We start from the raw sequence: 25,065 nt of genomic DNA, 5'->3' as shown, positions 1-25,065 counted from the left end.
GAAAAGAATCTATGTTGAAATATTGGGTCTGGTTCCCCCAATACACTCCAAAGATATTTTACACCAAATGAATATTAATTATGTTCAAGTTGCCTAAGGATGTCCACAAGTTTAAAAAAATTCCTTGTTAAGGCCGGGTGCAGAGGCTCACACCTGTAATCCCAGCACTTTGGGAGGCCGAGATGGGCAGATCGTCTGAGGTTGGGAGTTCGAGACCAACCTGACCAACGTTGAGAAACCCTGTCTCGCCGGGCACGGTGGCTCAAGCCTGTAATCCCAGCACTTTGGGAGGCTGAGATGGGCGGATCACGAGGTCAGGAGATCGAGAAACCCTGTCTCTACTAAAAATACAAAATTAGCCTGGTGTGGTGGCACATGCCTGTAATCCTAGCTACTCAGGAGGCTGAGGCAGAAGAATTGCTTGAACCCAGATGGCAGAGGCTGCAGTGAGCCGAGATCATGCTACTGCACTCCAGCCTGGGCAATAAGAGTACAAACTCTGTCTCAATAAATAAATAAATAAATAAATAAATAAAAATCCTTGTTAAATCTAATTGTGTAATAAATTATGTCTTTAAAAATTTCCTATCTCTGAGGACTAACCTTCCTTTCACCACGTACAAATTTGGTTGACAGTATAACAAAATTATTTGATAATATATTCACAGAAACATTTAATGTTAAGAGGTGGAAGGAACCTTAGGTTGGGTCCAACATCCTGTTTACAAATAAGAAAACCGAGACTTAGAAAGATCAAGGAATTGTCCAAGGTTAGTCACAATAGGTATCTAAGCCCATTTTCAGTTTCATGAACCCATAAATCCCCATTTTGGTAGGTTGGTCTGAGGTGAGGTGTCTGTTGCTTACAACCAAGAATATTCCAACAGTCAGAATTTGTATGGGCAAGTTTCTTACTTGAGCCATTTACTAGTCTTTATTTTTACTTTTGGGGGGATGGAGTCTCACTCTGAGGCCTAGGCTGGAATGCAATGGCAAGATCTTGGCTCACTGCAACCTCAACCTCCTGTGTTCAAGCAATTCTCCTGTCTCAGCCTCCTGAGTAGCTGGGATTAGAGGGGTGTGTCACCACACCTTGCTAAGTTTTGTAGTTTTAGGAGAGATGGGATTTTGCCATGTTGGCCAGACTGGTCTTGAACTCCTGACCTCAAGTGATCCACTTGCCTTGGCCTCCCAAAGTGCTGGGATTACAGGCATGAGCCACTCCGTCTGGCCCATTTACTAGTCTTTAAATGGGGGTCAATTAACCTATCACTAAAGTCCTGTCTAGTTCTCACATTCTATCATCCTAAATATACATATGCAAAGACCTCGAAAACCATACTTTTAATAGCATGAAACACAGTTGAAAACCTAATAACTATTTAAGGACCTTGAAGAAACTAGTGAATATAAAATTTAATAAAAGTGTTTCCCTAATACTGTAAAGAAACCTGTAATTATTGCACACAGAGCAATCTGTTGAACATTAAATACTCTATGAAAAGAAATTTGAATCATGGGTTCTTTCAAATTAATGTGTACCAGATTTCCTTAGTTTGAATTTTAGTTATAAGGTAATTACCCAGTGTTGGCAAGGGTACAAGCTCATATACTACCACTGGGAATGTAAACTGGTATAATCTTTCTATGGGTTTATTTGGAAATATATATTAAAAAACTCCGGATTCCTATACACTTTGGTATGTTGGTTCTATTTTACCCTAAAAGAAATTACATGTGCATCCAAAAATTTAGCTTTAAAAAATACTGAAAATATTGAAGTTGTATTTATAATAAGAAAACTAATTTATTGTCCAAAAACAGAGGGCTGATTAAATAAATAATTATTGATTAACACAAAAGATAGCACACCACCATTAAAATCACTTTGTAGGACATCATTTAATGATGTGAGACAAATGTTCATTATCTATCATTAGGTGAAAAGGGCCGGGATTAAATGGTACATTTCATGTGGTTATAATTTTGTTTAAAAATTAAATGGCGATTTGGACACACACACACACAAAAAGACTACAAACTTCAGACCAAAATATTAATAGCTGGATCATGGATTGGAGTGATGTTTTTTTCTTCCTCTGGCTCTTCTGCCACCTTTTTTTTTTTTTTTTTTGAGACAGTCTCGTTCTGTCGCCCAGGCTGGAGTGCAGTGGTGTGATCTCGGCTCACTGCAAGCTCTGCCTCCTGGGTTCACACCACTCTCCTGCCTCAGCCTCCTGAGTAGCTGGGACTACAGGCACCCGCCACCATGCCTGGCTAATTTTTTTTTTTTTTTTTAGTAGAGACAAGGTTTCACTGTGTTAACCAAGATGGTCTCGATCTCCTGACCTCGTGATTCTCCCGCCTTGGCCTCCCAAAGTGCTGGGATTACAGGTGTTAGCCACTGCGCTGGGCCTTTTTTTTTTTTTTTTATAATAATCAACACACTTGAACTTCATAATCAGAGCTATTTTTAAATTCTTAAAAACTTCTCTGTAATGATGCAAAAGAAGACGAAATTGTTTTAACTTTGCTTAGTATGCCTTCATTCCCTAACTCAACAATAGTTCCTTCTCTTCTCATGCAACAGCCTGCCCATATCAAACCAATTATCAAAATCCACTGAACACAAGTCATCAAGAATGGCAGGGGTAAGCCCAACTCCCAAGAGCAAAGTTGTTCAGCCTGTTAGATGCTCGATACCATGAGGGTTCCCTCAGGGTGGAAAGAGGCTGATTCACCCACTGCACCACTGCCACGGCAAAAACTGCATGTTAAACTCAGCAAAAACTGTATGTTAAACTTACACTGAAGAGGACACACACATGTTTGTGGGATGGAATCGCTGTGGGAAAGTGTACAGTCACAACCTCGTGTAACAATAATCTTTATTCAACTGGCACAGCCCCAGATTCCTATCAACTTTCTCCTCTCACCCAGACACGGGCTCATCATATTCTAGTATTTGAGAGGAAAAAGGAGAACAGCAAGAATTCCTTCCAGAACTTCCGAGGCATGTAGAAGTATTATTATTGGAGTCACACAGAGACTTAGGTCTGAATTTCATCACCGCTGCTGCTCAGGGTTAACCCATCTGTTAGGCTCAAGAGGCATAGTGGCTAGGACCTGCCATACTTTTAGGCACCCATGAAATAGTTTAATTTATTTTAAAATCAGAAGAAAATATATGAACTTTTAGGTTAAGGAAAATATAATTTACTATATAATATTAATACATTCATCTTTATGTCAACAATAATAAAATATAATTTTTATTTATTTTTTATGGAGGAAGGGGACCCATGAAGGCAAAAGTCCCTAGGCCCATAAAAGGCATCCTCTACATTTTGCTCCACACCCATCTTCAGGTTAAAACTGGCATGATACCATACCATCATCCATTTTGCACTTGCAATTTGAACCTGGTCTCTGTGACTTGTTTACAATCACATTTCCATAAAGCAACTTTAATTTTACTATTTAGTGCAACTAAATTTTAAAGTCAAAGTTTTAGTTATATTTATTTTTTTAAATGACTGGCCACATTTAACCACATGGTTTCTCAAATTTGCCTAATCATAAAAAGTCACCTAAGGCACTTGTTAAAAATACAGACTCCAAGGACATCACCTAGAGATTCTGATTCAGTGGGATAGCAGTCACGTCCCAGAAAATGCTTTCAACAAGGGGTCCCTGTAATTCTCACTCGTCAAGTTCAGAACTACTATTCCAGTTGAATCAAAATGAACACTGTAAGTAGCTGGACTACATTTGTTTGTTTGTTTTTTTGGGATGGGTCCTCACTCTGTTGCCCAGGCTGCAGTGTAGTGGTGTTATCACAGCTCACTGCAGCCTCTACTTCCCAGGCTCAACTGTTCCCCCCACTTCAGCGTCCTGAGTAGCTAGGACTATAGGTGTGCACTACCACTTCCGGCTAATTTTTACATTTTTTTGGTAGAGACAGGGTTTAGCCATGTTGCCCAGGCAGGCCTTGAACTCCTGGGCTCAAGTGCTTCTCCTCCTCAGCCTCCCAAAGTGCTGGAATTACAGGCATGAGCCACCATGCCCAGCTTGGACTACGTTTTAAAAGTGAGAAACTGTAGTTTGAAGGAGTAGCTCTTGCTTGAAACTGAGGGCAGAACTCTGAGGCAGACAGCTGAGGGCAATGCACAGCCACCAACTGGCAGATGTTCCCATTCCCAGACACATCTAATTGCTTGTTAATGAAATTACTTACTGGCAATTTATAGCATGAGTGCCATAGGTGATTTTCAAAATTTAAATATAGTTTTTGAAGTACTAGCCATGACTAAACCCCATGGCTGTGGTTTAGAAACATTCCACATATAATTAAATTCCCTAGATGGGCTCCTCTCTCCCCCCGACTGCCACCTTAAAAGTAAGCACGCACTCCTCCATCAAGAGGTTAGCTCTGACAACAGTACTCACGTATTTAGGTCACGCAGACAGACATTCTTTGATTTGCAACCCACGTGGCTGACCTTGACACAGACAACCATGTGAAATTAGAACAACAAATAGAAACAGCAACATGAAAGCTATGTTGCTTTTATTTTATTTTTTAGGTTGAGAAGAAAAAAAAAAAGCTCTTGCAGGGGCAAAGGAAGCCATGTCATTCTGATAGCACCATGAAGTGTATTCTTAGCTTGGATCTGGGCCAGGAGGAAGCAGGAATAAGATGAAGCTAGAGATGAGGAGACCCAAAAAATGTCAAATCCATGAAGTTAATAAAAATTTGTTTTCCTTCAGTCTCTTCCTTAAGTCCCTGAGTAGCTCAGTGAGAGCGGTTTCTTTCCCAAGGTCCTGAAACCTCTCCATGCCATCCATACAGGAAAATCAGAGAGAAAGATGAGTGTCACTCTAGGGACCAGTGAGCTCATCTTTTCCCCTTCATGCCTATAGTCAAGATGTGTATTTCTGCTTCAGGTGTTAAGGAGAGGAAATGGTAGGCAGATGAAATTTGTTTCCCATTCCAAAGTTACATTTTCACGCTGTCCAGAGGAAGTGGGAGGAAAATACACTTACAGACAGCTACAGTCATCACCCCTATTTCTCACCAAGAAGCTGCCAGTTCTGCCCAATCTAGAGGCAACAGAAGATAAGTATCAACTTTCTGTGTGGTCCTCCACTTTAATTATGCCACTTTCTTCATCAGAAGTAGTCCCTGGACAAAAAAGAAGCCTCCACGGTTTTGACCATGCAGGTGTGCCAAGGGACATGACCACCATGCGTCTGTGTGGCTGTCTCCAATGTGATCATTTCAGCAACCAGAGCTGAGCACAGCATCCACCCAGGAATGGCTCCTTCAACCTCCTAATGCCCAGCACTAAGGCTCAAGATGGTAATCTCATTACCTGCTTAAACAAATCCCCATTTAAACCACCCAAGAGGTTTAGCTTTCTGTCTTGACAAGTCACCAGAGCGTGATTGCATACTCTAGGGATACTATTGACAATTTAATACCAGAGTGTGGTTAATTAAAGAGGCTTCAGGGAGAACAGCATTGCTGGGTGGCACAACCAGGTGGAACAACAGGTCTACTAGAAATGGGTCTTGTTCATTTATTTCTTAACTGTGAATGTCTGGCAAATCTTTGAAGTTGAGCTGGGGGGCAGAGGACTGAGGAAAGGTATGCCAACTGCTCACATGGCAATGCAAGCTGACAAAAACACCTGCTTTAAATAATCTGAGACCAACTACAGTCACTCCTTCATATCTGTGGCTCCAATCACGGATTCAACCAACTGCAGACTGAAAATATTTGAAAAAAAAAAATTCCATGAAGTTCCAAAAAGCAAAACTTAAATCTGCCACGTGCTGGTGCTATAAAGAATCCATGTGAATAAAGTGACATGCAGGCATTGTAGTAGGTATTAAATCATCTAGAGATGATTTAAAGTATATGGGATGATATGCATAGATTACAGGCAAATACTACGCCATTTTATACAAGGGAGTTGGGCATCTGAGGATTTTGGTACCCATGGGGGTCCTGGAACCAACAAAATGGATACTGAGGGAAAATCGTTTGGGCTTATTCATTCATCGATTGGACAGATATTTATTTTGTTCCTAAGACAGTGTGAGGCACTTTGCTAAATAGAGTCAGGATGCAGCAATGAGCCAGCCCCCTTGGCAGTTACATTCTAGTCCACAAAAACTGGTCATTAATTGAGAACAGTCTGGGAAGGAGTGAAAACTCTGCTGTGAGTGAAATCCACATTGTCCTAAAATCAGACATGACTTAATTAAAACAATCCTTTAATATTCACTAATGGTAGCTCTATGTAGGGCACCCTCCTAAGCATAGTAACTATCACAAAGTCAAGTCTGACATTCCCTAGCCATCAAAGAAACTTGTAATTTCACTAGATATGAGACTAAAACTTATACAAGGTTTAAAATAATAAGATATTAGTGTTGGAGGATATAAGAGCTGTGGCCCACAACAGGCAAATGAAAGGATGCTCAACATCATTGGCTATTAGGGAAAAGCACATCAAAACCACAATGAGATACGACTTAAAACCCACTAAGATTATAAGTTTTGAAAAATTGAAAACAACAAGTATTATGAAGATGTGGAGAAATGGGAATCCTCACATACCACTAGTGGAAATGCTAAATAGTATAGTCACTTCAGAAAACTGGCAGTTCTGCAAGAGGTTAAACAAAGAGTTACTATATGATCTAGCAATTCTAGTACTAGGTATATATACCCAAGAGAAATGAAAACTCATGTCCACACAAATACCTTACATGAATGTTTATAGCTGCATTATTCACAATAGCCAAAAGGTAGAAACAACCCAAATGTTCATCAACAGATGAACATGGATAAATAATGTGATAAATCCAACCCATAAAATATTATCTGGCAACAAAAAGGGACAAAATACTGATACATACTACAACATGGATGAATCCTGAAAACACTACGCTAAGTGAAAGCTGTCAATCAGAAAAAATCATCTATGATACGACTTTACTCATTTGAAATGTCCAGAATAAGCAAAACTCTAGAGACAGAAAATAGATTAGTTGCCTAGGGTTGGGGATTGTGAGGGAAAAAGAGGAGTGACTGCTAATAATTTTCTGGGAGGGGATAAAATATTCTAAAGTTCATTGTGATAGTTGTACAACTCTATGAATACACTAAAAACCATAGAATTGCATCCTCTAAATGGATGAATTGTATAGTGTATGTGAATTATATCTTAATTTTCTCATTTCAAGATACATTTAAAAAATATAAATGCCAATTATATTAGTTCTTGAAGATAATCTTTCTAAAATGCACAACCCACTTCCCCATATTCTTAAACAAAACAGACGGAATGACATTTGAGGTCTTCTTGATGATTCACGGTCAAATGAGAATCAATTATTGTGCTCACTGTACACTGATGTCCTCAGGAATCATGTAAACTTGAGCTTCCCTGGGTGCTATGGTTTGAATCTTTTGTCTCTATTATAGTTTTCTATGTCTTGCTTTTGGGCTAAAGCTGTTAATTTCTCACTGCTGTCAGTGTTACTGTAATATATCTATCCAGAACCTGCTGTGTCTGAATGCAGAGAAACCAGGAAAGCAAATCTGTTGAAACTGCATGTACAGTTATTATTTGTCAATGTAAAAATTAAAATTAAAAAAGAAGAGTACATAGATTCTGAGGGAGAGCACAGGAACCACTCTCAAGTGTAAGATGCATGAGCATCTCTGACTTTATCTACTTCCCAACACTGATTTTTGTTTTTTAAATTTTTTTGAGACGGAGTCTCGCTCTGTGGCCCAGGCTGCAGGGCAGTGGTGCAATCTTGGCTCACTGCAAGTTCCGCCTCTCGGGTTCATGCCATTCTCCTGCCTCAGCCTCCTGAGTAGCTGGGACTACAGGTGCCCACCACCATGCCCGGTTAATTTTTTTTTTTTGTATTTTTAGTAGAGACGGGGTTTCACTGTGTTAGCCAGGATTGTCTCGATCTCCTGACCTTGTGATCCACCCATCTCGGCCTCCCAAAGTGCTGGGATTACAGGCGTGAGCTACCGCGCCCCCAACACTGATTTTGATCACTCAGAAGTGTTTGCTTCCGTCCAGTGCTCAGCTGTCTTCAGGGTTATCACTGGCATCCCCTGGGGTTATAGGCATTGTAGTTAGAAGTGACAGGCCTTGTAGCTACAAGTGAATTTTTTTTTTACCATAATAATTTTTATCAAAGGCACAGCTAGATGTAATATCTGACTAAGAAAAGGGATTAAAACTTTATAAAATATAAATATGAACATTCAAAATATTTTATTCGCCTGGGACCATTTAGTTTGGGGGCATAGTGTTCTTCCATACCATTAAGAGTGAGATTTTTTTCAAATTCTTTAGCGTTGGAACTTTTAAAAGTTCCATCTTAATTCTAATCCCAGATATGAAAGAGATAAAAGCGACATCTTATTTGCATTGTCTCATTTTACAAATCACGTCACATCTAATGTAAAGTTAATTAATGAGAACAGTGATGCTTGTTCAACATAAAGGCTGGATACTGTCACTTATGGATGATAGCTGCAGTTTCATGAACTTCACCCATTTATTTCTGTACTTTATTTGGATCACACAATTTTGAAGAAAGTTTGAATCAGAGAGAGCAGCTGCAAATCATAACTGTTCTTTTGAACAGCTTCCTTTGCAATCTCAGAGATTTCTTGAATCAAAACTGATTCAGCAGCTTGAAAAGATTTACTGAAAATGTTTCAGCTTCTTGCTGAATACTAAAAATATCTAACACTTTGCTTGCAACACATATAAAAATCAAACAAAAAACATCCAAACCTTTTAGTTAGTGCTAAAACTCTAAGATAGCATTACCAGGACTTGATAGGTTACCCATTTACTTGTTATGTAACTGACCTAAGCCAGGGTGAGAGAGTTTGCCAAGAAAATATGTCTAAGCCTTGACTAAAATTTAATTGATTCTGGTACACGTGTGCTGAAGTAGTATATTAGCTTATGCAATCTTAAGTGGACAGATATATACAGGCCAAACTTTAAGACTTTAGAGCTACAAACTTGCCAATAAATAATTTATAGGAATTCAGAATAATTTTATTCCAGTGACTGTGAAAAATGAGTTAACCCAGCAGCAGCAGCAACAGTATATCAATTAACATTTAGGGCACACTATGTGCCATGTGCTAGCAGTGTTCCATGCATTATTTAATTCAGTTCTCAAAACCCAGTGAAGTTGGCACTATTATTGTTCTCATTTTACAGATTACATAACTGAGGCTCAGAGAACTCCCCCAAACGTTAGGTGATCTCTAATGTGCTTCTTTTTTTTTCTTTTGAGACGTTGTCTCACTCTGTCGCCCAGGCTGGAGTGCAGTGGTGCAATCTCAGCTCACTGCAAGCTCCGCCTCCCGGGTTTACGCCATTCTCCTGCCTCAGCCTCCCTAGTAGCTGGGACTACAGGCATTCGCCACCTCGCCCAGCTAGTTCTTTGTATTTTTAGTAGAGACGGGGTTTCACCGTGTCAGCCAGGATGGTATCGATCTCCTGACCTCGTGATCTGCCCACCTCGGCCTCCCAAAGTGCTGGGATTACAAGCATAAGTCACTGCGCCTGGCCTCTAATGTGCTTTTTAAATTATAGCTTTTAAATAGATAAAAAAAAATTTTAAGGTTTCTGTATTAAACACTTGGACCCTCTAAAAGTTGCAACCAAGCTGGGTAGGCTGGCGCATCCCTATAGTCTCAGCTACTCAGGAGGCTGAGGCAGGAGGTTTGCTTGAGCCCAAGAGTTGGAGATTAGTCTGGGCAACACAGAAAAACCACATTTCTAAACAATTTTTTTTTTTTTACATGCTGTATATAACTGTTGCATAACAAATATCCATGAATGAACAAACCCAAATGCTTATACACCATTACCTAAGACTTTCCTGTATTACAACCCAGTATAAAAGTTGATACTAATGATGTCCCTAAATTATTAGAATATGTTAAATGATACTACCTTGTCAAAGAAGGCAGTGATGTATAAAATGCATCTGAAGCACATTTTCATAAAACTGACAAGAGTAAACCAGTTCTGGCAGTTTGCACAGACAGGAATTCACTGATATTTAACTAGCTTGATCCCAGGAATGTTCAATAACTTAAGTGATCTGATTCAGGATGTTTTTCTTTCCTCTTGTGGCTAAATTAAAATACAGAGTTGTAGGTCTAAAGATTGCCTGAAATTGCAAATTTTAGCAATACCCCTTCTGTAAACCCTTGGTTCAATCCTGAATCCAGCAACTCTAGATTCCTAGGACTGAGGCCAGTCCTACATACTAATTGTCTTCAGAGAGCTAGCTTGCCTGCTCCCACTGGCCCCATCCAAATGGCTTCAGAGAAAAGGAGAAGGGTGGAATTCTTTTAATACTGTTCTTTAGTTCTTAATCTCTATTTCAAGACAAAAATTATGTAGGAGATACCAATCACTCTTAGTCCAGTGATAATTGGGTGATTCCAAAAAAGGTTTTTGGCACAGGACTATTTCATTCCAAGAAAGAGGTTTTGAATCTCAGACCACGAAGAAATGGTAAAAAAAAAAAAAAAAAAAAATTGATCATAAACAAACAACAACAGGTATGGGCAAATGAAAGGATTCTCCAGGGGCAACACAAATCAGGTTTTCATTTATCCACCTATGAATGAGATGTAACAATTTTCATTGTGGTTAGATAACTGAATTTATCTAATTGTGCATCATAAAACACTATAGTCTCAACTGGATATAATACACTACTAACTTTTACAGCAAATAACAGATTGAGTTTTTTTTTTTTTTTTTCAAAAAAAGAGTTCTTTTCTTTTGGAAATAAAGACAAAAATATTTAATATTGAACATATGACTTCTGAGGTCTACTTCAATATTATAAAATTGGACATGATTTGGTAATTATAGAAGCTGAGTGGTAAGTACTTGGCAGTTCATTATGCTATATTTTCTAGTTTTGTATAATGTTTAAAATGCAGAAATAGTTGTTAAAATCCTAACACTTTCCAAAATGCTCACTCAGGACAATAAGAGGACAAGTGGAGCACAGTCACCTTTGGAATTAAAACCATGAGTGTGAATTGGGGAAGTCCCTTTTTTGCCACACAGATCCTACTTATGGAACCAAATATATCAAACAGGTTTCCCTTTAGCTGGGACAAACTTCAATCCACTTATCCTAACCAGAAACATATAATGAAAATATTCTGGCAATTCCACCCTGACATTTCAGCAGCAATAAATAAATTATAAATCACCCTAGAAAGGTACAAGCCTCAACTGGGGCCAGGTTTATATCTATTTAAGAAAAAAAAATTTGGTGTTCCCCAATCCACGATGAACAAATAACTCAAAATAATTGAAGTCATTAAAAAACAAAAACAATAGTGAATTATGAAATAAGTATATAAGTCCAAATTTATAATTTTCCATGATTAATACTTAAGTGCATGCATGTCTACATATCCATACACATAAAAGCACATGTATTATTTTCTTCTGCTAGCATTGATAGAACAGTTAACACCTGCTTGGTCTACCTGCTGGGTAATCCAGCACTAAGCCCAGCTACATTTACAGTAGGAATTTAGGAGGGAGGAAGGGAGGAAAATAACGATGTGATTCTAAAGAAATTCTACCCTCATACCAACCATAGTGAGCCCTGAAGTATTTGTAGAATACTTTCTTTCCTGAGAATAAACTCATCAAACTTCTCATCTTCAGAGATTGTCCTACTTAGCAAAGGACATGCTGACCTTTACTCCCCTTCTGTACGTCAAATGGTTCAATAATTCAATTGGTATCACTGATGCCCGCTGGGACTTTTCTATGAGCTTCTTCTGTGAACTGTGTCCCAGTCATTGTGTACTGGTAAATGTTTAACAACTGGTTCTCTGAAAATAAAGCCCTGATTTTCAGTGTTTACCAATTTCCATGGTGTATATATATATCCATCACGGCCAATTTCAAGCTATCAGCATAAGAATATTGAAATGCAGAGTTGGGAAGTCATGCATATACACACCCATAGCCTGTATAAGTTGGCTTTAGCACAACGCTGAGACTCCTGGTTTGCCTAGGATAGTCCCAGTTTATATCTGTAGTACCGGCATAATTAATGGTACCCCTAACACTCTTCAAAAGTGTTAATGAAATATTATGTGGTAACCCCAAAGAATAAATCACTTTTGGACCCTTTCTCAAAGTAAAAACCTTCCACGAAAAAGGATAAGACCTTCCATAAAAGGTAAGAAGATGTGATTATCTCCTTAGTCAAATGTATACTAACTTCCTAGCATGGAACATCCTAAAAACACAACATCCCTTTAACTTTTTTTTTTTTTAAATCAAACATAGGTAGTTGGGGGAGTATGAATAGTAAATAGGTTCCACTAATGTTCAGGTCCTGACTCACGCACAGGGTTTAGGGATTTCTGGAGCGATTACAGCATCTGAGTGAATAAATCAAGCCATATAGTTGGCTTCAGGTTACACTCTAGCTTAGAGTCACATGAAACCAAATAACACATGCAGAGTCTAGCACAGTGCCTAGCCCAAAGAAATTAAAAACTGGTTAGTCCCTGTAGGTTTAATGGAAATCATTAAATCTCAGAGTTCAAGGCCACCCAGGTCAATACTTACTTGATCTCCTTTATGACTACCCCAAGAAGTCATCCTCCAAACTTGCTTAAATACTTGTCAGCAACCAAGTATAACCTGCACTGAGTCACATAGGTAGAATCTGGCAGGCAAGAGTATTGGTCTTGGTTCTTCAAAGAGGAGAACCCAAAAAAGAGTCAAGATAACATAGCTATCTTTAAATATCTCATGAGCTGTTATGTAGAAGACGAATTGGATATATTGAATTGTCCATGGGGTAGAAGTTATAGGGAGACAGATTTTGAGTCAGTATAAGGAAGAACATCTAACACCACCACAATAATAATAGCTAACATTTATTGAGTGCTTCCATTTTGCTGGAAGCCTCACCGTACTGCTAACTCATGTCAATCTCGAAGTCAACGAATCTATTCCTATCTCTGGTCACCCCTGATGATCTACCTTGGGCTATAAAAGAGTTGTTTGTCCAGAAGCCCCGGAGGGATCCAAGTAACTGGTTGCCCAGGCTAACTACAACTCACAGAGGTTCATACAGGTCCAGTCTGTCCTGAGCCTCTATCTGAAGTCCTTGCAGCCTCAGATTCAATGTAGGATCAAGGCCAAGAGTACTAGAAGGTGCAGGTGCTGGTGTTGAAGGCAAGCACCTGGAAATAGTCATCTCATTCATCATCTGCCAGAGGAAGATTCCAGAGTTTTGCACATATTTGCAAGGACATTTTTTCAATTATTGGAGAATGGGTTAAAAAAATGACCCAAGAACTGGATGTAGCTGTTCTGAAGTCTTGTTCAATCATGTGGCTTTTATAAAGGAAAAATACTCACTTTTCTCATCTTCTTTGCATATAACTACCTTACTCAAGGGCTGAGATATCGAACAGTTAAGATCAAAAGAGGATACTTCCTTTTTTCAAAAATAACCATGTCCTGACACAAGATTAGCAATCAAATAAATTCCACAGTCCTCTTAGTCACTAATTTGCCAGCATCACTCTCAGAGAGGGTATGCTATACTTGGTGAGGCAATCTATGACAATCAGGTCAAGACTTGTGACATAGGTCATGTGTCCTGCTTCTAGAAACATGAGAGGGTATTAGGGAAGCTTCCATTGAAGAGATGATATCAGATCGGATTGGGGAATCCTCTGAAATCCAGTCCCCAAAAGATTCCCAGTCAGGGCAAGATGAGTTTGTGGAAATCCTGGTATTTCAGAGTCTTGGAAGCCTCTGTAATTAAGTAACAGCAATGACATTAATATTAAATGTCTACACAGTTGATCATTTAGCAAATATATATATATAGAGATATATATATATATCGAGAGAGAAATAAAATATCCTCTATTAATATAAATAAAACTAGTATTAATAGTGTCTTAGTCCATTTTGTGCTGTTATAACAGAACACTTGAGACTGGTGATTTGTAATGACACAGAAATTTATCTGGCTCACAATTCTAGAGGCTAGTAAGGCCAAGACTAGGGGGCTGCACATGGCAAGGACCTTCTTGCTGCGTCATCCCATGATGGAAGTGTGAAAGGGCAAAAGAGCATGCGTGCATAAGAGAGCAAGAGAGTGAATTCACAGCCTCAAACCCTTTTATAATGGCACTAATTATTCATGGGGATGGAGCCCTCATGACCTAAATGTCTCCCATTAAGCTCCATCTCCCAACACTGTTACACTGGGGATTTTCAACACCTGCTTTCTAGGGGACACATTTAAACCACAATATTCCACCCTGGCTCCCCAAATTCATGTTCTTCTCACATAAAAGATACATTCATTTCATGTAATAGCCCCAAAAGTCATAACTTTCCAGCATCAGCCCAGAAGTTCAATGTACAGAGTCTCATCTGAATCAGATATGGATGAGATTCAAGGCAGGATTCATCTTGAGGCACACTTCCCTCTAGCTGTAAGCCTATGAAATCAAACAAGTTACTTACTTCCAAAATACAATGGTGGAATAGGCACAGGATAGACATTCCCATTCCAAAAGAGACAAATAGGCAAGAAGAAAGGGATAGTCTTAAGTCAATCCAAAACCTAACAGGGCAAACAACACTAAATCTTAAGTCTCCAGAATAATCTTCCTTGACTCCACATCCTACCATCTGGGAACACTGGAGTGGCAGTTGGGCTCCCAAGGCCTCAGGTAGGCAGGCCTACCCTTACAGCTTTGCTTGGTACTACCCATGCAGCGACTCTCACAGGCTGGTGTCAGATGCCTGTGGCTCTCCTGGCTGGTGTTTCATGCTGGTAGTTCTGGAATTCTGGAGTGTTGGTGTAAGCCCACTCCTTAGGCTTTACTAGGCATTGCTCTGGGAGACTCTCTGCAGTAGCTCTGACCCCAAAGTTATGCTGCACATTGCCCTAGTAGGGGCTCTCTGGGTGGCTCCACCCCTGCAACACGTGTCTGCCTGGGCCATGAGGCTGTCTATGATATCTTTTGAAATCTAGCCATGTCCCCACAATTCTTTTTTTTTCTCTGAGATGGAGTGTTGCTCTGTCGCCCAGGCTGGAGTGCAGTGGCGCAATCTCGGCTGACTGCAACCTCCACCTCCCAGGTTCAAGCGATTCTTGTGCCTCAGCCTCCTGAGTAGCTTGGACTAGAGGTGCATGCCACCACACCCCGCTATTTTTTTTGTATTTTTAGTAGAGATGGGGTTTCACCGTGTTAGCCAGGATGGTCTCCATCTCCTGATCTTGTGATCTGCCTGCCTTGACCTCCCAAAGCGGTGGGATTATAGGCATGAACCACCGCACTCGGCCTGCCTCCACAATTCTTATACTCCACATGTCTGTAGACTTAACACCACATGGATGCCACCAAGATTTGCTGCTTGCACATTCCAAAGCTGTGGCCTGAGCCACACCAGAGCACCCTTGAGCCATGGGTGGGGTGAGCAAGAAGCACTGTACTGAAATGTGGAGAGCAGAGACTTCAGGCAGCCCTAAGCAGTGAACTCCAAGATCCAGAGGGCACACTAGGTCTCTCTTTTGTTATACAGTCACATGTCACTTAATGACAGGGATATTTTCAGAGAAAAGAAGTGTCATTAGGCAATTTTGTCATTGTGCAAACAGCATAGAGTGTACTTATACAACCCTAGATGGTATAGCCTCCTACAGACCTAGGCTATATGGTAAACCCTATTGCTCCCAAGCTGTAAACCTGTACAGCACGTTACTGTGCTGAGTATTGTAGGCAATTGTAACAATGGTTAGTATTTGGGTATCTAAACAGATCTAAACATAGAAAAAGTACAGTAAAAATACAGTATAAAAGACAAAAAGTGGTGTACCTGTATAGGGCACATACAGGAACTTTCAGGACTGAAAGTTGCTCTGGGTGAGTGAGTGGTGAGTAAATGTGAAGGCCTAGGACATCACTGTACACACTGTAGACTTTACAAACATTGTTCACTTAGGTTACACTAAATTTATAAAAAGAAATGTATTTCTTCAGTAATCAATTATACTTAGCTTACTATAACATTTTTACTTTATAAACTTTCTAATTTCTAAAATTTTTTGACTCTTTTGTAATAACACTTGGCTTAAAACACAAACACATTGCATAGGCATACAAAAATATTTTCTGTATATTCTCATTCTATAAGCTTTTTTCTATTTTTAAAATTTTTTATTTTATTTTATCTTACTGTTTAAACTTATTTGTTAAAAACAAAGACACAAACACACACATTAACCTAGGTCTACACAGAGTCAGGGTCATCAATTTCACTGTCTTCCACCTCCACATCTTGTCTCACTGGAAGGTATTATGTATTATACATAATTGAATGTGCTATATTTTTATATGACTGGCAGCCAGTAGGTTTATACCATCATCACCAAAACCAGATGAGCAACACATTGAGTTATGTTACAATGGTTATGATACCAATGGGCAATAAGAATTTTTCAGCTCGGTTATAATCTTATAGGACTACCTTTGTATATGTGCTCCTTCCTTGGTGAAAAGGTCTATATGTGGGGCATAACTGTACTTCCTTCTTCGAGGTCATGGCACCATGTGCCTGTGATGGGAGGAACAGCATCAGTCATTTCCAAAATGCCTTCAGAGTCATTCTTCCATTGTACTAATGCACAGCCTCTGGTTTCCTTCTATCCCTACTGATGTCCTTATCAATTGGTTGCTTGCCCACACCCTTGGTCTTCTTTCCTGAAAATGTTCTTTCATTCTCTACCACATGGCCAGGATGAGAATCCTTCAAATCCCTAAATTCTGTTTCCTTTTTAATTGTAAATTTTATCTTTAAATCATTTCTCTCTTCTCTTTTCCTGTATGCAGTTAATATTTTGCTTAGAAATTTCTTCCATCAAATATTGTAGTTTATTGCTCTTACATTCTGCCTTCCATAAAGCCTTAGGGTACAGACACAATTAAGTCAAATTCTTTGCCACTTCATAACAAGGCTGGTTTTTACTCCAGTTTCCAATACCTTATTCCTCTTTTCCATCTGAGATCTCATCAGAATTGCCTTTTTTGTTCTTATTTCTACCAACATTCTCATCACTATCACGTAATTAATCTCTAAGCAGATTTAGACTTTTACTACAGCTCTCCTCCTCTTCTCAGCCTTCACCAGAATCACATTTAATGCTCTGTTCATAGCAACACAGGCTTTTCATAGCCTGCTTCCCCACATTCTTCCAGCCTCTCTACCTGTTACCCAGTTCCAAAACTGCTTTCATATTTTCAGGTATTTGTTACAGCAACAGCCCCAATTCTCAGTACCAGTTTTCTGTCTTAGTCCAGTTTGTGCTGCTATAACAGAATACCTGTGACTGGGTAATTAATAACAAACAGAAATTTATTTGGCTTACAGTTCTGGAGGCTGAGAAGTCCAAGATCGAGGGACTGCATCTGGTGAGGGCCTTCTTGCGGCATCATCCCATGGCAGAAAGGCAAAAGAGCATGCTTGAGAAAGAGCAAGGGATTGAACTTGCAGCCTCAAGTCCTTTTACAATTGGCATTAACCCATACATGAGGGTGGAGCCCTCATGACCTAAACATCCCCCATTACGCCCCACCTTCTAACACTGTTGCATTGGAGATTACATTTCCAACACATGGGTTCTAGGGGACACATTCAAACCATGATAAATAGTAAGATATCTTTTACTACGCATGTACTAGGGTCCAGACATGGTACTACACTTGATATACATTTTCCACATTTGGTTATTACTACAACTGATAAGATGGCCACCATTATCTCTATTCAACAGTGAGCCTTGATGAAGTTAAGAATCTCACGTAAGGCTTCACTGCTAGTAAGCAGGGAATGAGGATCTGAATCCAGGTCTGGTGGCAACAAAGCTCTTTACACCACAGAACCCAACCCACACTTGCTTCATGGAACCCACTAGGGCCTTGCCCAGGACAGTCAAAATCTTAACTCAAATAGTTTTACCCTGAGTCCTGAGCCCTCAGTTTCCTCATTTGTAGAAGGAAGATAATGACAGCATCTACTCACAGGCTGCTGGAAATATTTGATGAGAGAATCTACATGTCTAACTTAGTGCCTAGCACATAGTAAGTGCTCCTCAATGTTGGCTACTGTTACTTCCACAGACACATGGATGAGCGTTTTGCCAGAGGTGTGCAGATTACATGCACCTATCTTTTCCGAAAGTTTGACAGAACACATATCCTTTCCCCAACATAAATAATAGGCTTATTGTGGTAGAAAACAAAGCCAGTTGGCAAGGAAGATAGACTTGGGTTACAGTTTTGGTCCTGTCATTCACTGATTACAGGTCTTTGGACAGGTTGCTTTGCTCTTTTGAGCCTCTCTTTGCCCGTCTTTAAAATAGAGAGCAGGAGTGGGAATTGCATGCTTTTGTAAAAGCACATACAGAACGGACACAGAGATGTCACTCAATAATAGCTACTCTCATCACTGTGTAAATCGAAGCTACTGTCATGACTTTTTCCACTTTCTTTCCTAACAATAGAGAAATCTGTTAGAGGTCGAGGTCATTATTCTGATGTAATTCTCTTTAAAAATAATATTTCTTTGCCCGTTTGAATCATCCGCTACTCTCAAATATACTCTCAAGGAGAGAATACACACACACACACATACACACACACACACACACACAATTACCCAACAACTCCAGGCATTTAAAAGGTGTCATAAATTAAGTAATGAGGTACCAAGCTTGACAGCTCTACTATCTAGAGAAAAGGTCTACTTAAAAATTCTGTACGCCACAGTGGGTACACTAAATACTTGTCATCCCAAGGTCCCAAGATGAATACTGGCTTACCTATTAAACCTAAAGCATATGTAATTAAATATATTAGAAGTCAAACCCTGATTAGTTTTCATGATAATTGGTTCATACTTAACATATACACACACAAAATATTAAAACGCAGGCTATCACACACACACAAAACAGCCTGTCAGTTAAAACCAATACTCCTTTGTTTCCCCTACTTATTCTGTCTCCAAAACCATGATGAGTTTTGTTTTAGTCACTTGTTAAATGTCTCACATGTCAAGAAGCAACAACACCGTTTGTGTCTTTGGTCACTATGCCAAATAAAATATGCTTTGTATTATATTAATGTTGAAATTCATTTACTGGTCTTTTGGAGGAAAAGCAGTGTTCGTATGTTTAATAGAATCCTGATTCTTAACCAGTTGGACACTGGACACTTGGGCCTTAAATTATTATTCATCAATTCAAATGTGTATTGTACAATTCACAGCTTAATTGACAAACTTGGGAATTTGACCACGCCCTAGAAGGTAGCAATACTAGAGTGTGCTCCTGCTTTCCATTTTAGTCTTTTGTGTTTTAAGTTGCAATGTCTCTCATTCATCTAGAAGTATTGATTATGTTAACATTAATTGTTAAAAATACTGTATGCATCCATACTCTATGCAGATACAACCAATTTTCCTTATTTATCTTTTTTATACTGGTTTTTCTAATTAGCCTGATTCAAGGGTAATGTAAAGTCCAAGTGCCAAAGCTAAACATCCCAATATTTAGGAAATTAAAGCCTCATACTTTCAATGATGGCTAAAACTGGTAACAGACTTGGGGTTTTCCAGTCTGTACCCACCAGTATGCTACGTGCATAATTAACTCTCATTTTCTGCTATCTGGATGATTTGAGAAGTCAGAACCTCTGACCAGAAGGCTGACTGCATGCATCTACTCATCATTCCTGCCTGTTGCCACACACTGGGATGAGATGGAATAAGGTAGCACATGTCCTTGAGCCCTTCAGATGATACTCACATGTTTGCCTTTCTGCAGTGTAGTGTTCAGTGACTCAATTATTTCCTTTGCATTCTTCTCCTCTCTCCGCTAGTGTTATGGCTTTTCTAAAACAGTGTCTTTGGTGTCTAAAATATCCAGGTTTCAAGACAACATCTATATACCACTTTGTGTCATTTCTGTTCCTCCTCTAAAAAGTATATATTCACCAATATTATTGAAAATAACTTTAGGGAAAAAGAGTTATGTAAAAAGTTGTTGCTGCCACACTTCTGCTTTCTAATACAGCAAAATACTCCAAGTTCTAATCAAGACTACAATGTTAGAATTAGTGATTCAAAGTTTGTGTTTGTGTGTGTGTGCTTTGTGATATAAAGACCCTGTGTGTAGCCTAAAGCTGCAAGAGATAGGTTAAATAGATTTTGGAATATCTATATAATGGAATATCAGAAATATAATACAACCATTAAGGATGATGTTTAGATGCCATAAGAAAATGCTTATACTAAAATTTTTAATAAAAAAGTTATCTTAGTATGATCCAAAATTATCATTAAAATATGGTACATTTTAAACAGTTGCTTTCTCTAAGTGGTGGGATCACAAGTACTTTTTCCTGCTTTGTTCCTACATTTTTTGTGCTATCCAACATTTTTAGCTATACTGAGGGGGAAAAAAGGCCAAAAAAAAAAAAAAAAAAGAGAGGAAGGAAAAAAAGGAAAAGAAAAAAAGAATTGTGGGATAGGAATAGTATTATAGCTGATCAAATACAACTCTTTGATCTTTCTTATTCTAAGCCTGTATTTGTTTGTTTGTTTATTTATTTAGAGTAGAGACAGGGTCTTGTTTTGTGTCCCAGGCTGGAGTGCAGTGGCACAATCATGGTTCACTGCAGCCTCGACTTTGGAAACTCAAGCAATCCTCCTGCCCCAGCCTCCTGAGTGGCTGGTACCACAGGCACATGTCATCATGCTCGGCTAAACTTTTTTACTTTTAGTTTTTGTAGAGATGGGGTCTCCCTACGCTGTCCAGTCTGGTCTTGAACCTCTGGGCTCAAGAGATCCTCCTCTCTTGGCCTCCCAAAGTACTGGGATTATAGGCATGAGCCACTGAACCTGGCCTGTAGTTTTCTAAAATGAAGAAAGTCAGCCTGAGGCTGTATGTGCCAGCTCAAATGCCTTGTCCTATGGATTAATGGTGGACAATGTGTAGTGTGACAGTGATGATGAGAGCTGCCATTTATCAATAAGTTCTATGTGCCAAACAGGATTCTTTATATATATTATCTCATTTAATCCTCATAGCAGCCCCACAAGGTAGTAAGATTATCTCCATTTTATCGATATGAAACTGAAACATACAGGTCAAGTAACCTGCTAAGATCATCCAGCTGGGATTCAAGCACCTTAAATGAGCATACCATTTACAACACATTAGCATTCACAGCACCTCAGCATTAGTTTCAAAATATTTGTTAAATGAGGTGACCCTATGAGGTGCTACTTAATTGTGCTTCAGAGAATCAGTGCACCAAGGAGCAGATCAAAGGAATCTCCCTACTGATACCTCAGAGAAACTCCGTTGAAGGACTTATCAAAGTCTGTTGTGGAGGTGGAGATGGCTTCCTCAGTGAGGTAGTGATAGGGTTACTTGTACCTTTTTTTCTGTGACATCAGTCATATACACTTGTACCCAAGGTGCAAGGCATATGAGAAAAAATGTATCGTCTATAATCAGACATTCAATTTAATTGGGGAGACAAGTAACACGTAGAACACACATGATAAAATCAGCACAAGGCGGCTGGGCGCGGTGGCTCACGCCTGTAATCCTAGCACTTTGGGAGGCCAAGTTGGGCGGATCACAAGGTCAGGAGATGAGACCATCTTGGCTAACACGGTGAAATCCCGTCTCTACTAAAAATACAAAATATTAGCTGGGCGTGGTGGTGGGCGCCTGTAGTCTCAGCTCCTCCGGAGGCTGAGGCAGGAGAATGGCGTGAAGCCGGGAGGCGGAGCTTGCAGTGAGCCAAGATCGTGCCACTGCATTCCAGCCTAGGCGATGGAGCCAGACTCCGTCTCAAAAACAAAACAAAACAAAACAAACAAACAAACAAACAAAAAAATCAGCACAAGGCAAAAAAATCCATTCATAATTAAATGTTAAGTCAATGGCAGAGCAGATAACTAGTGTCATCTAGTAGGAAGAACTGTCAGCTCTGAAGTGTCATAGAATTCTGAAGGTACAGGAAACAGCACTTGGAGATCACCTAGCCTAGCTCCAGCAGTTCAAGATTTGACCTAGTAACTTGGTTAAGATCACACTGCTGCTAAGTAGCAGAGATGGGTAAAGTACCTAAGGAAGCCTGATATTAAGTAGTCTAAGAAAAGCCTTTTAAGGACAAGTAGAGTGAGGTGATGGCACTTTAGATGAAAAGAGTGGACAACATTCTCCTTTCCTGGTTTAGCAAAATTAACCTGCCACTGGTCTGATTTTTAGATTGCAGGATGGTGAATAGTCTCGGCACTGAGGGGTCAGATTAAAATTTGTTAAATAATCTAAAAATACTGATCTGTTTTATTCCATCCATCATTTTCAAACATCAAGTATTTTAATGTGTATTGTCCTTTGCCAGAATATTACAAAATAGAAACACACCTATCCACATATGCATTCCAGATACCTTTACAAGTGTTAACACTGGCTGTCTTAACACACATCTTGTTTGGACAGAGGCCAAACTGTTGTAACTGACCAGGAGGAAATAATTATTTGTCTAGTTGATGCTTCGCCACTGGCACACACTAAAGTTTGCAGTTAAAGCACCCAACTACTCTTTGCAAAAATTGTTCCTGTAAAATCTGTCAGTCATCAGTAAGTAGGAATAAGCTTAGAGTATGTAAATACTCACAGAGTGCGTAAATGTTCCTCTTAGAGTACCTACTTCCTCTTAGAGTAACTAAATATCAACTGATTGGACAATATTCTTTTTATAAAGATATGTGAATGTCAATAGGCAAGGCACAAAGATATTAAGTTAAGCCATTTTTAACTAAGATATTTTGGTAGTGAAAACGCCAGATTTGACTCCTCGGAACATGTAAAATTTATTTTAGAAATGGTTGTTCAAATCTGAGAGAAGAAAACATGGTAAATAATGTAAATCCAATTTTGACAAACCATTTTTAAAAAATTATAAGCAACAATTGTGTTCATGAAACTTAAAACAACTAGGATTTTTATTTTGTAAGAAATATAAACCACTTTAATTTCTGACACAAAGCACACAGGCAGATAGTTACACTTTTTTGCATTTTAAAATAATTTCTGTGGGTTTGCAAGCACAAGTTAAGGCTCAGGTTAGTTTTTCTCTGTCTTCAAGGTATTCTTAGAAGATGTGTTTTCAATTCCTCAGAAGTTATTTCAAGAGTTGTTATATCCTCAGTTAAACATAGAAGATTAAGTTAGAAGCTCCCTTTCATTATATTTTAGATATTTTCATTGCAAACTCTAGTACAATCTGTCAATGTAGATCAGAGAAATAACTGAAATGTAGCTTCAAAATAAGTAAAACAGGTTTATAAACCACAGGTAATCAATATTAAGTCCTGACTTTTAAAATATTAATACGAATGAAAGTCATTTTCTAACAAGTATCAAAAACAAAAGCAAATAAAAATTCATGTGCTAGATTACAACCTTACACCTTACAACCTTAGCCAAATCTGCTGTTTGGCTTCAAAGTTCCACACAAAATCTTAACCTACAAACTTAACATTTCAAACCCACAAGATACAAGTACCAGAGTCACCCACAGTCATGTCAAAGTCCTTTCCAAGGTCTTAGAAACCTTAATTCAATGCAGAAAAGTTAAGAGTCAAAAAAACATAGAAACAGGGAAAAGTGAAGGTGTTATTTGCCAAACATTAAACTTTTACAGAAATCCAAAACCTACTTAACATTTTCCCTATATCGAACAGCATAACCTCTATGCAAAAGGTGTGTGCTCAAATGCAGTCATTTATTAGCATTTACTGTACTTACTTTGATTTTTGCCATTTATAAGCTTCATTAAAGATACCCATAAAGAAGTAACCAGTTGAATGAGGTTCAGCTAAGAAAAACCAGCTGTAAACTCGACCTACAAATTTACATCCCACAACGTCCTGTGTGGAAGGTACACTTTACAAACTACCATTATATATACAAGCTTTAGTGTGAAATAATGCACTTCGGCTTTCTGCAGTGTATATTACAATTACAAACCCTCAACTCAACCTCCCCCCTCTTTGAAAAAAAAATCCACCTCCAATCTTCATTGGTCCACATAGTTCCGGCCCACATGGTATCAGTGGGTGTGTCCCTCCCAAAAAACCCTCTCATTGGCTGAGAAGAAACAGCGTCTAATAGGCTGTGATTTTGGGGGTTGTTGAACTCCACGCCTCCAGACTTGCGCTTTCCAATAGACCCGAGACGCTGCCGGCTACTCTGTGATTCAAAGGGCAGGCAACCCCAGCAGGACGCGCTCAGAGAAGCGAGAGGGGTGAGAAAGGAGAGGGCACCCTCGGTGTGCCGCCCACTTTATCCTCACTCCTGGACCCCAGCAAATGTTCACACACATGCTTTTCTCAGCCACCAGTTAGAAAGGCGGACAGAGCGTTCGCCTATTATAGATCCTTGACCTAGGGACCCGCTCAAGCTCCGTGTCCAATCGCCCCATTCTACGGATAGAAGCGAGCAAAAGGCAGGCTCAGGCAACGACCTGTAGTGCTTGATGCCCCCTGGGAAAAGAATCAGTCCCAGGAACCCACTCTGTGCAGTCCCTCGACCGCAGACGCGGGGGCGCACGGGACGTGCTGCGGCGTCTGCCCCAGCCGCTCCCAGTCTCGGGCCCCGCACGCTGCGTCTGCCTTGCGCCCGCGCTCCCCTCCCAGCGGGACTTACGCGGCCTGTTCTTTCTCCCCGAGTCCATCCTCCTCCGCAGCCGGCATTTCTTGGCCGGGGAATCATGCTGAGGGAGCAGTGGCTGCGGCTGGAGCTCCGGTAGGAGCGGGAGGCGCTGGGGCACTGCGTCGTTGCCGCCCACGGGACCCCGGCTGCAGACGAGCGGCGGCTGGACTG

General features: G+C 39.7%; 1 protein-coding gene across 3 annotated transcripts in view; it reads right to left on the bottom strand.

The window, feature by feature from the left end:
• Positions 1–24,239, bottom strand: part of PANK1 (pantothenate kinase 1) — a 63,503-nt gene extending 39,264 nt beyond the window's left edge. For 2 of the 3 annotated variants that reach the window (XM_011947859.1, XM_011947860.1), the window contains exon 1: positions 23,989–24,239. In XM_011947859.1, coding sequence (XP_011803249.1) covers positions 23,989–24,016 — 28 coding nt within the window. In that variant the 5' untranslated portion in view covers positions 24,017–24,239. Of the gene's footprint in view, positions 1–17,526; positions 17,621–23,988 lie in introns of all 3 variants that reach the window. The other variant, XM_011947858.1, reaches the window with a different exon arrangement.
• Positions 24,240–25,065: the final 826 nt, after the last annotated feature.

Source organism: Colobus angolensis, unplaced genomic scaffold (assembly GCF_000951035.1).
Source record: "Colobus angolensis palliatus isolate OR3802 unplaced genomic scaffold, Cang.pa_1.0 Scaffold270, whole genome shotgun sequence".
In the NCBI taxonomy this organism is placed as follows: Eukaryota; Metazoa; Chordata; class Mammalia; order Primates; family Cercopithecidae; genus Colobus; species Colobus angolensis.
The sequence above is the reverse complement of the archived record's forward strand: the minus strand, read 5'-3'. Positions and strand labels throughout refer to the sequence as shown.